The sequence below is a fragment of the Falco biarmicus genome, chromosome 13 (assembly GCF_023638135.1).
Source record: "Falco biarmicus isolate bFalBia1 chromosome 13, bFalBia1.pri, whole genome shotgun sequence".
Taxonomy (NCBI): domain Eukaryota; kingdom Metazoa; phylum Chordata; class Aves; order Falconiformes; family Falconidae; genus Falco; species Falco biarmicus.
The window spans coordinates 10482453-10495590 of NC_079300.1; the positions used below are offsets into that span (position 1 = coordinate 10482453).

At 43.4% G+C, this 13138-nt stretch overlaps 1 protein-coding gene across 6 annotated transcripts in view; it reads right to left on the reverse strand.

The window, feature by feature from the left end:
• Positions 1 to 13138, reverse strand: part of MCF2L2 (MCF.2 cell line derived transforming sequence-like 2) — a 181064-nt gene that overhangs the window by 132403 nt on the left and 35523 nt on the right. For all 6 annotated transcript variants that reach the window (XM_056358580.1, XM_056358583.1, XM_056358579.1 and 3 more), the window contains exon 2: positions 7336 to 7419. In XM_056358580.1, coding sequence (XP_056214555.1) covers positions 7336 to 7419 — 84 coding nt within the window. The remainder of the gene's footprint in view (positions 1 to 7335; positions 7420 to 13138) is intronic.

Genomic DNA, 13138 nt, shown 5'->3' on the forward strand with positions numbered 1-13138 from the left:
TTTCTGCAGAATGTGAACTGACAGGCTGCAGCCCTTTTTTTCCTAGGCCACCAACCCTGCCTTCTAGGCAGTTGCCACTAGATTTCTTCCAGTCCTTAAAATACTTCAACTGGCTACTATTCAGTGTCCTGGAAGGGCAGTGAGCACAAACTAAAAACCAACAGGGACAGTCTTCAGCCAGTTCCACAGCCATAAGGACTAAGTGCATGGAATTTGGCCCCAAGGACTCTCTGTACACAATCCCTTCACTTGCTGGGACTGTGCACCACCCCTACACTCCTGGGCATCACTTGTGAAAAGTGCAAATTGCTGAACAGAAATTTTACAATCCATCATCAGTAAGGGAGACAGGGACAGAATGAGCTCCAGCAGCTCAACAGAAGGCCAAAAGAATTAAAAAAAACAAACCAAACACTTCTCAAGGGAAAAGGAAAAAAAACAAACCAAACATTTCATGTAGCAAGTGAGGGCAGGAGGAGGAAGGCAGAAAAGAAGTGCTGACTAGAATGAGCCACATGAACACAGCATAGAGCTGAGGGGGTCACATTATGGCTACTTGAGGTACACCTGCTCCATTCAGCAGCATCTCTGCAGCAAGATAAGGGGGCCCAAGGACTGCCAGGAGCAAAGGAGCTTCACAAAAAGCCAGGGCAAGATGAGGCGTGACCTGAGATAAAAGAGTCCCATGGGAGATGTGAGCAATTACTTGAGTTTAGTGCAGTCAGAAGGACAAAGATATACTGAAAAATAGGTGTCGGGAGCAAGGCTAGGCCTGGCAGCTGTGCTTAAGCAGCACACAGGCCTCTCTCACTGACTTGCAGCTCCTCCAGGCACCATTAGATGCCACCCTGCAGCACTCTTCAGGAGACCCAGCCACCTCAAACACCTCCTGGTAGCTCCAAATGCTGGTGCCCGGCCAGGGAAAGAGCAGCTGGTGGCAGCAGCCACAAGAGTTGAAGGTTCCTCTGGCAGGAGGGGAGGTTCAGGGCTGTTCTCTGGCTGAACTGACATGAGGCTGACTCCTGACCCTGCCGTAGGAGAGCCAGGCCATCCCGCTGGCAGTCTCCGTGGGTCACTGCTGCTCAGCCAGCCCCAGGGTTTTGCCTCCCAAGGAAACTCGACTCTATTTTGCCTACCTTCTCCTGATGCAGACCTGAACGCCCCTCCCAGACATCACCCATGAATACAACACATGCCATCACCCTGATTCAGCTCCATCATTTTCCTTCAGGAGATCCATCTCCTTTCTGCTCTCTACCTGTGCAGATAGCAACCTGCCTGGCATTCAACCCAAACTCATTCTGATTACAAATTTTGATGTATGATCAGAGTTAAACTATCAGCAAGCAGTTAAATCATTTGCATTCCGGGTCACACACAGAGGTGCATCAAACTCAACAACTTGGAGCACAAATCAGAAGCTGGAGGAGTAGAAGGCTGGACTGCCTGTAAAAAGGCAAGACTTAAGAGGAAAAGATTACAGTCAGCTTAGCAGTCTGCCTGGTTTGCCACTTAGAATGGCAGCATCCCTTTCCTCCTCTTCCTGGGCGCTTTCCTTATTTTCCACCCCAGCTTCTTGCTCAACTTTTCCTCTTCTCTCGTGGCCCAAGGGCAAAGGAATAGGGAGAACCTGGGTGACAGAAGTACAGAGTGAATGTAGAAGGGAAAAAGAAGTAGGAGAGATGGCACACAAGCTGCATTAGGGCACAGTAATGGGACCATCACCCACTCTCATGTGTGCCAGTCCCAGGACGCAAAGCAGCATTCATAGTTGCTCCTATTAGATAGACTTTCCAGCTGCCAATGCAGCCTGGCTAGATGTTGCAGTGAAGACAGGGCCAGAATTCCACTGTGGAAACAAAACAGCTGAAGTATTCAGGGGAGGAATATGCAGGGGGTAGAAACAGGATATAGTGGCACAGAGAGTTTAATTTTGCTTTGCATTGTAAAGGGTGTGATTGACAAATGAGGTGCGAGTGCTGAATTCTGAGAGCTCTCACAGCTGAAGTTGCACATTGGTATGACTGATGTGAAAGCAGCAATCACGATTGCAGGCCAAGTTCCTGGACGCTATGGGGATCATAGGAAATTTCCCATTCCTCATTTCTAGCCCACCTATGCCTCCTGTCCAGGGACCCCAAATATCCATGGTTTAGACAATCAAGGGCTACACTGAAGCTCTATTCCATAGCCAGCAGCTCTTCTTGTAACACTAATAGCAGGTTTCATAAAGTAACATCTAACTAGAGCTTACCAAATATGCTGAATCCCACGGGGAAAAAAAACCAAAACAAAACCCAAACCAACAAACAGGCTATGGGCAAGAAAAGTTCCAGAAAAAAACCTCCCCAGCTTGCCACAGACACCAACTCATCAGTATTGGAAACTTTTCTTTAAATTTTGCTGACACATGTAGGCCAACTGCTTGGGCCTGCCCATACGCAGAGAGCTCCTTAGTCATAGCAGATGTGAATACAATTCATCTCCTGGGTCACACAGCAAGAGAGGTCAGTGATATCCTGGCTGAAGTTTCACTGCCTTGGTCAAGTTTTGCTTTTTACTCAACATGGAAAACTAAAACAGAGCATGTAAGGGTTGTGAACGCTGAATTTCTCATTAAAGTTAAACGATGCTTCCTGGGTCTAGATTTTTACACAAGCTCCAAACGGTCTTTTGGCGAGATCAAGCCAGGTTTTCCAAAAGGCTCAGTTTAAACAGGAAGCAGACGGCCAAATACCCTCCAGGCTTTGGAAATCAAATAAACTGGCTTGAGTCAGTTACCCTTTTCAGCTATAGCCTCCCATCCACTGAAGTCCATGGACTTAACAAGAGCAGAACACAAAGGAAATTAATCTCTGCTAAGACACTTCTTGACAGTTTGTCTAATAAATTTGTGATTTAGTAACAGGATCCATTATTGCTGCAAATGGCAGATTGGGCTTTTTGACAGACTAATTACAGATAAGAACAGGTTGTGAAGCCGCAGATAAAAAGGGAGGGGGTAGTAGAGGTTCCAAGAACAGATTGGTACAGTGGGTTATTAGTCAGTCAGCAGGACAGGAACAGTATTTTACCACTGGCTCTCCATACTTGAGTAAAAACTGGTTTGCATTCAAATAGCCAGGTTTTCAGTGCTACCCAGCTTCATGATCTAGCTCCCTTAACAGCTACAGGAAACACACAAACATAGCCGTGCACTCTTATGTTGTCACAGCTGGAGTCCCATAATTGGGAGTTCAGTTTTAAGGGAAAGGAAAGGCAGTAGTGGTTTCAAAACCAGAATTTAACCACAAGAACTAGTACTCCCAACTAGATCTCACAAGCTAAGCAAGGCTAGAACAGCACATGGAAAAAAAGATGACCAAAGCAGAACTATGTGATTAGGACATTATCACATTACACCACAGCCTTTTCTGCCACTACAGTGGACCAGGGAAGGCTTTGGAGAGTTTCCCTGTTCTTGGCATGGACAGTACAGTCTTGATTAGTCTGGTAGAAAGAAGAGGCTGTTAGTATCTAATACATTCATTATAACTAGACCCTGACACAATCAAACATCAAATTCATTAGGCTTGTTATATAATTCCCACCATCTGCTCAGACACTGCAAGATAGTCAGATTGTCTTCTAAGAAGCTTGTACACAGCGATTGTCAGGAAAATGTTTCTAATGAGTCATGTCCAGAGAAAACAAAGAGCCTTTGACTCCAATTGTTCTACTCTTTCTCTTTTGCTTTACTTGCAAGGGAATAGTATGGTTTCCCTACATCTGCCTTAGCTGCATGCTGTTAATACTACCATTACAAGGAAAAGCTGATACTAACCAAGTAAATATTTACTTGCAACAGTCAACCATTTACTTTCATTATTGCTGAACAAATGGATGTGGGGTCCACAGGATCCAACAGGAGAGCTTGACAAAGCTAGAGGCTGTGCAGTAGCACAAACCAGACTCACTGCTAACATCCTCTGAGCTCTGCGTGTGCATGCATGGAAGAGGTGGCTAGTGGCCCTCTGGAGGCTGCAGCCTAAAGAGTGAAAGAAAAAACCCCAACTGGTATAAATCAGCATATGCCATTTTTATAAATATGTTCAGAAAAACATATTATATGCCCCAAACACTCTACAAGTATGTTGGGAGTGGTTTTTACTGCCCACTGTGACAGGGCCAAAGAGCAGAGGGATTTTTTTTTCCCCCCAGACGACAGCTACTAAGCTGGAACATATCAGCATGGAAAAAACAGGAAATAGGCTAGGTATCAGATTTTCAGTCTCCATGTAGGCAAGCACTGAAGCACCAAAATATTTGTGGTGAGTGTGCCTAATGAAAAGCAGCATGCTTTAAGGAAAAGCTGCAGAGCTGCCTAGAAAATAAAAATCAAAATCAAATGAGGTCATTTATGTGTGAATTACTTTAATAAAGTGAAATGAGGCAGGAGAGTGCCCAGATCTGTTTTCATTGGATGAAAAAACCCCACACCCAATCTTTCATTAGAGGAAAGAGAAAGTCACGCTTTTTTAGAGAAACACATGTTTGAAAAGTATAGTAATTTCTGGCTTGTACCTTTGTACCTAAACCTCCATTTGCAGGAGACAATAAAGGGACAGTAAGGAATATTCCTAATGTTATATTTTACCTATTACCCACCAGCTGTCACCAACAGACTAAGATATTGGGCTAAAGAGACATCCGAGTAGATGATTTTACATTTATGATCATCTTCAAGGGCTGCCACAGGGATTTTGGACTGGAGGCACCCAGATTTCCAAATGCAGCTGTAAACTTCAAACTGAAAACAATGTAGAAACTATGAACTATACTGCCTTATTTCTTGTTAGGATACTATTTCTGGACTCTGCTGAGGAGATTTTAGATAAGCCTGAAAATTCTTCAAATGGGATTTGTTATTTCTGTAGATGGGGACATGAAAGACTCGTTTTCACTCACTTTTAGTATTTGTTATTAGTAGTTGTATGCCAATGAACCAGTTATTTGCCAACCCCTAACAAACAAGCTCCTCAGCCCTGCTTTCTATGAAGAATTATTTTCAAATTCTTTAAGCACCTTAGAATTAAATAGTCTTATTAAAACATCTTTCTGATCATTTCCAAGAATAAAAGAATTTGATCAAATGCGAAGGGTTGAATTTGCTAAAACCGCAGGTGAGAATACAGGCACTGCTGAAAAGATGAGTTCATAAAGAAATATGAAAATGTTTTTATATTTACCCTTGACACTTCTGTGCCATGTTTAATATTCTAGCTGGAACTCAAAATGGGTTTTTCTTCCTGTTCAGCAAAACCACTTCCCACAAGTTGCTCATGACATGCCATGTATAGCTTTTATTAATGGTCTCAAATGTTGCAAGGTAACAATAGTTAAAAGAAGAGCAGTCCTCCATTTTTTTACTGGATAGGCATTGCACACAAGACACTGAAATGTCACCATGCATGATTTTCTTTACACCAACATAGGTTGTTTCAGGCATTTGTGTACCAGTCAAAAGCCTTGAAAACAAAATTGGTTTCAGCAGCTCTGCATGCCTGGTAAGCAGAAAAAGCAAGCAGATCATTCTAAAGACCAGCTGATAAGTATTTTCTTGCTTACAAGGAGCAGACAAGCATCCCAGTGGTGATATGACTGAAGTTAACATCAAGACCCAGAAGGAACTGAACGGTGATTAGATTCCCTGTTCCCTTCCTTGTATTTAGACTATTTTAGTCAGTTTAGCACTCATAAAATGGATGCGAGTAGCATTCCTGAAGCAGCTCTTTAAGTGAGGATTGGTTTCAAACTTGACAACAGCCCCCTGATTAAGAACTTGTCAGCTCCCACCCATCAGTCATTAATTTTTGCTGTTAAGCAGCTAGCACCTTAAAGGAAAGGGGTGCCCATCTTCACCTGACTACCTAATGCTTCTGAGACCTTGTTGTGGCATCTGTGCATTGAAATCTCTGGCAGTCAGGTGTGAATCACTTAACAGTAATACCAAGTTACTCACCATCCTCTTCAGTTCGGCATGGCAGAGCTACACTAAGCACATGGTATGCAGGTGAGTACCTGGACAGCCAAACGAGAATACTGCAACATTACCCCTCAAAAGGGTCTTGGGATAGATGCTACAGTAGCATTTCCTAGTTACCCTGCACTGAGCACAATGATGGGATACAAAAGGTTTGAGCAATACTATGCAGCTGCTGAGACTGTTTTGCACGGAGGTTTACGTTTATCAGGAATTCTAGGAAGATGTGACCCTGAGATCCATTACTGTAGATGAGAAGGCAGCTGTTCCACCTCTGCTCAGTCAACACACTCTGACGAATGCAGAACAGTTAGTTATTGAGCTTATGAAACTGCCACAAGATGCTACCTAGAAACTTGAAAAATCAAGTTTTAATACTTAGAGCCCCATAAAGAACTCTCAGTAACTTAAGATTTGTATTTCATTTGGGAGCTTGGAGTGTACTTAATGTGAGGATGCAATAAGGATTGGGCCTGCTGAGTTGATCATTTACAGAGCTGGGTCCTTGTACTCACTGCAGCGTGTACCCAGTGCTCCTCTCCACCAAGCAGAGAAGGACAGGCTGTCCAAGAGTACCTTATTATGACCATCTCAGTATTTTGTGCAAACTCATGATACTTCACTGTGTGTCTATGCAGAAGAAAGAAAGCAAATTCTTAATTCCCTTACCTACAGATCAGGCAGAAACAGAGACAAAAAGTGTTGCCAGAGGCCATACAGTCAACAGCAGAGGCCATTTTAGGACCCAGATAAGGATTTCTTTTCTACAGTATCCAAAATAAATATATTAAATACTTTGGCAAATATTTCAATATCAGCTATTTATTCAGGGCAGGAGCTGCATCACTTTGTGTGACTGCAAACTTCAGGCAAAAAAAGGAGTATGTAGTAACCAAATCTTTAAAAGATTAGAACCTTGTACTTCAGAAATGAATTATTTTTAAAACAAAGGCAGAGGGGGAAGGCCATAAATAGCTCCCTGATAGACCAAAAATCTTTTCCCACAAACAGAAGGCCTGGTCATTGTGCAAGGATATGTACACAAAGTTCTGTTTAATTTCTTACCCTCTAAATCTGTTCCCCCCACCCCACTGTGGACAGCATGGAAAACGAGCTCACCTTAAGACAAATAAGCACAGCAAGTTGGCATTTATCAGTTCCATGCACTGTGAGTGTCTGAATGTAACAGCACTTTTCATTAGCAATATAAAAATACGACTGCAACTGCTGTGCACAGCTGAAGGGTGACAGCATGATAGTTTCCAATATGTTTCAAAGAGAATCCTGAAGCATGATTACCAGCAACTTCTTACCTGACAAGATAGCAAATTGCCTGTGGAGCTGCTCTATTATATCCACTGCAACCAGCGGCCGTATCTCCTGCTGCATGATTTCATCTGTGCAAGTGAAAACAGAAATCTTAAATGAGTTAATAAAGCCTTAATGACAATTTTCCCATCCTTTAAGAATCCAGAAAAAAAGACAACACTCAAAGGAAAAGAGCCACACTTGACTATTGGTTCAGATGTTATATGACTATCATGGAAAAGTTTATGATACTTACAGTCTCATCTTCAGCCTACTCACTTTATCTATTGCCTTGTGATTTTAGAGATAGGTTTTCATAAAGCAGCTCCAGTAGATTTGCCAGCGTTTGTCACAGGTTTGCTCAAGCTGACAGCCTGCTCCTTACTACTTCGTGTTTCACATTAAGCCACTGCATTTGGCCTCCCACATAAAGCAGCTTTTCAGTCTTTTAAACAGTAACATCTATTTCAGATAGAGTGCCACGTTCCACCCTGAACTCCCTGGTCTCTGCTCGAGGACTTTATGTAACTAACCAATCCAGAACAGTTTCCTTTGCTGGTGCTTTTTCCGCTACAAGCAAATACATAGTAAAAGGAGGAAATAAGGGGCTGTGAGGCTTTATTCTCACGAAAACAAAGCCTGTTCTTCTGAAGTAAACACTGAAAAGTTAAAAAAAAACCAAACCCACACACACAAGTTAGCAAGCAGCTGGGGAAAAAACACCACAATTTTGTGTGATCTATTCAGTGACCAGCAACTACAACCTTGCATTGAGCTAACCTGATCTTTCTGTAATAGGTGCACCCAGCTGTTCTCCCCACTCTTCACCCCAGTCTAGACCAGCAACATTTACTGGGGAATATCTGCTTATCTGCTGTCTCAACTGGCAGGATAAAGGTTTATGTTACAATAGCACCTACTGTAAGTAGGCCTTTAGCCACTGTACAGGTACAGAACACCACCACCACTTTTTGGCCTCCATTTAGCTTGGACACAGACTAGTTTATTTTTATTCTGAGAAGAGATATACTCCAGGTAACCAAGCTGGGTGTCTGTAGAGGACTGAGCCACACAGTTATAGCCCGAGAGTCCAGCACATCAGTGTGTGAGCTATACTTACTTATTTGAATGTGTGATTCCTAGTCACCAAAGTGTATTTTATACTACCTTTCTCATCACCTGAATGGAGCCCAAGAGTTGTCAAAGGTCTGGGTCTATGTCAGGTACAGCACATATATAACAGAAGACCATCAAGACTCAAAATCTCCTGAACTGGCAGTAGGGAAGAGAACAATTTGTTCCAAAAAGCATAGTGGAACAACTTATATTTGTGGTTTATTCTCTGTCAAAACCCGAATACACAATTGTCCTGGTTTCGGCTGGGATGGAGTTAACTTTCTTCCTAGTAGCTAGTACAGTGCTGTGTTTTGGCTCTGATGTGAGAACAGTGCTGGTAACACACTGATGTTTCCAGTTGTTGCTGGGTAATGTTAATTCTAAGTCAAGGACTTTTCGGTTTCTTGGACCCCAACAGCCAGAGGGCTGGAGGGGCACAAGAGGCTGGGAGGGGACAGAGCCAGGTCAGCTGACCTGAACCAGCTAAAGAGATATTCCATACCATGGGACATCATGCTTGGTATAGAAACTTGGGGGGTTAGCTGGGGCAGGGAGGATCGTTGCTTGGGGACTGGCTGGGCATCGGTCAGCGGGTGGTGAGCAGTTGTACTGTGCATCACTTGTTTTCCTTTCTCCCTTTTCCTTTGGACTTTATCCTTTCCCCCACCTTTCCATTGTAACTGTAATTATTATTATTGTTGTTGTTCTTAGCTTTTTATTCTGTTTAAATTATTAAGTTGTTCTTATTTCAACCCTTGAGTTTTACATTCCTTTCTGATTCTCCTCCCCACCCCTCCAGGTGGCAGGGAGTGAGCAAGCAGCTGTGTGGTGCTTGGTTGCCAGCTGGGGTTAAACTACAACAGCAGCAGAGATCACAAACACATCAGAAGGTAGATACAGCCTCTGCAGGAAAAGCACCATATTTTCTCCCCACTCAAGGCACAAGAAATGCAACAATGAAAAATACACCCCAACACATCTTCGCACAGCATCTTATGCAGACTCATGACAACCTCCAGAGATGACCCTGTCAAAACCAAGAGACTTTGCCTTTGCTTAGGATGACAAGAACCCTTGCAAAGCCCTGCTGCCCTCAGCTGATTGAGGTAGCTTGTAATATAAGGGAGCCTGGTCATTCTGCCAGGTACAAATACATTCTGACACCAGCTCTGTGCTTGCTTTTCTCTCCAGACTTCACAGAGCAGGAATTAAGAGTGGGATTTGCCTCATCTCTGCCATGACATCAGGGCAACTTAACCTTGTGCTCTAATGGATTGCACTACTTCATGGCAGCCACAGTGCAGTGGTTGTCTGGACCACCTCACCACATCCTCTTTCCTCCAGCCTGGATCGCCACTGCCAAAAGCAATACACATCTACCTGTAGAATTGCCCTGTACTACACAGCGTGCCACTGGCAGATGATCTTCCAGATATTACTGACATTGTTCTGAAATCTACTTGGGGAAAAATAGACCCATGTCCTTTCTCTCAACATCACCATCATGACTATATTTCACAAGGTTTCTATAACAAACAGGCCAAAGGAACCAGTGATGCACCAGGCCAGAACAGGGCTGGTCTCTTCCGCTCGAGCAGCATATGGTCTTCTCTGTGCTATATTTTTTCTAGAGGCATTGAAGGAAAGCCATTCTCCAGTACTGGAACAGCCGTTAGGACCTTTTCACAAGCAGGGCACTCATTTGCAATTGATTTTCAAATAGGGCAAAACCTGTGAATTTTTAGACAGAGCAACAGAAAGGCTAGAACAGTAACATGCCTTGAGTCTGTCTGCAGACACCTTAGACCTGAGATAATTCAGTGTTATGGTCTGTGGAAATCCATTGACATATATAGTAAAGCTAAACTCAGTACCTTATATTCAGCAAGTTATGCTCAGTTTCTCAAAGGAAAGACCACAGAACAGCTAGGGACAGAGAACCGATTTCCATTCTGTGCCTTTACAAATATAACCAGCAATTCTGTTTGCTGAGCTTTGCTTCCAATAGGGCACATGGTCATTTAAGAGACTGAAGGACTGAACAGCCTCCTGATCTCCCGGCAGGTATCCTACTGACCCTAGCTGACATTATTCAAGGCAGCCAAGTACCATGCTGCAGTAATCTCACCTCTCCTCCCACAGCTTTTTCTTGTCTTCATATCAAACATCCATAAATCCTTAATCCTTACACATCAGGATTCCCAGAGTCTGTTTTATACCCTTGTCCTTCCTATGCGCAAAACCATTGTCATGTGAACTGGCACAGCATCACCTGTTCCACGCATCTGTCACAGACAAAGCAGGGAAGTCAGAGGACCCACAAACCAGTTTACAGCCTGCCACCCTGAGCTGCTGTGTTTACCTCTTCCTCTAGCACACCTGAAGTGAGTTTCATGCCAATTCATGATCTATATGGTGGCAGCACAGAGATCCCAGCCAACAGCCACGTGGCACTCCAGGTTTTGGTGAGATAGAGGTAGGTGTATGTTCCCAAAGGAAACTAAAAAACAGTAACCCATTAAGTTTTTCCTTTTTAACTTTGCGGTTTCCCCATGCATGCCCAGAATAGGATCTGTGGGGGAAACTACAGAGTATAAAAAGGCAAAATAAATAATGTTGAATATACAGGGTTATTTATTAGAAAGCAGAGAACACCATAAGCCTGATTTCTCTGCCAGCTGCTCAAGAACAGCACGTTAATAGCCCTGTTTACAGTCAGATAAATACTACACCCAAGGAACCAGCGAGAAAAAGGTCCTGTAATCTACGAATATAATTCTCAACAGATATGACAAGTCTCTCCAAATTTCTGGTTAAAGACTTCTGTCATCATTCAGACTCTACTTGAAGTGTTTCTGAATCACCATAATATTAATAGATCTGCCCTTTTCAAACAGGATGGCAGCAAGACGGAGGCAGAAGAGAGAAAAATGGATGTTTAGAGGTGGCTATAGCAGAATCAAAAAACAGGAAAAAAAAACCCCCAACCAACCCAGAAGTGGGGGGGGGGGGATCAAAAAAGTAATAAAACAGAGCTTAGATTCTCAGAACTGAGAAATCTTGGAGCATCCATTGAAGATTACACTGTTGATTTCCGCATCCAGAAGATGTAAAGATACTGTGACACCTGTGCAGACAGGTGCACCCAGGTTTTGGTGACCAGGACTGAGCTTATGCCAAACAGTTGCAAAAATGCAGGAAAGTTTTCCACAATGGATGAGACAATCATAAGGAGGCTCAACAGAAATGGAAAATGAAATAGAAAATGTGCCACCATCTCTAGCCTCTCAGAGACTTGCTCATCCCTCCAGGGTAACAAATCTGGCAGTATAATAGCTTGCTTTTGATGTTTGCCAATATGAAGGCATCATCAATATCAACTAGTCTTGAGCAAAAGCGAAATTCTCCCCCACACCTTCGTATAGCTGCTTTATTAGTTTGCCCTAAAAAATAGTTATTGGTTTCTAAATATTCTTTTTCTACCAAAAGAGTTTTGTGGTGTAAAGATAAGATAAAGTAATAGAAACAAGAACTGCAGAGTGCCAGTTAGTTCTCATCAAATCCCCTGCCTGGGCAAGACAAGGCACATGAGATTTTCTGTAAAGCCCACACTCAGCAGGAAACATTCAGATGATGAGAAGGGGGGTATAAGATACATCTGGTGACTAGGAATCACACATTTAAGTGAGTATAGCTCACACACTGACATGCTGGGAAAAGAAATTGTAGCAGAAGAAACGAGCAGGAGAAGGAGAAGAGGGAAGATACCTCATGAGCCCAAATGGCAAATCACATGGCTAAGAAATGTCAGCAGCTGAAGCCAACAGCACAGAAGGTCACATTTGTACTCTTGCATATTCCTCTAGGACAGTGCGTAAAAGGTAGTTACTCTCCAATATCGATGAATTTGTAACACCATCACAGCACAGAGCTTGCAATATAAGCTCCTGTCCTTGGAAACATGATTGCTTGGGGATGATGAAGGAAGTTTTTAATCTTTGACTAAAAATAAAGCTTGAAAAAAGTTCTTAATGAAAGACACAGGTCTGGGTTTGTCTTAAAGCAGGGGTCCTCAAACTACGGCCTACAGGCTGGATACAGCCCCCCAGGGTCCTCAATCCGGCCCCCAGTATTTACAGACCGCTGGGGGGGGTGGGGGGGGTGGGAACCAAGCAGCCGCAGATGACTGCCTGCCACTTCATCCGTGCCGGCCCCCTGGTTAAGAAGTTTGAGGACCCCTGTCCTAAAGCTATGACATTTTGCCTAGCATTAGTGAACATTAATCCACCCATATCTTCCATCAGCTTTACCCCAGGAGGCTCTGTAGCCTTCCTGGTCTTTGTACGGCAAGCCACAAGTCTGCAGGAAGTGGCGTCCAGCCTCTTGGGCAGAAGCAACATCCCTTTTTCCTGTGGGACAGACAGCACAGCTGAGAAAACCCTGCTGACATTGACCTAACAGCTGCATGCTCGTAGACTACCTCAGAAAAACTTATTGATGATAGACATGTTTTAATTCACTACACAGGGACCCAAAAATCAATGGGAAAGTTTTAGGAAGCTGACAAGCAGCAGGAGCTTGACAACAACTGTCTTGTTTCATTGCACCGTGCCAGTTCTGCAGAAGAGACTGGACAACACCTGGTCACTTCAGAGCAGTCCTGTCCTCTGATAAAAAGTCTGCATAGCCATG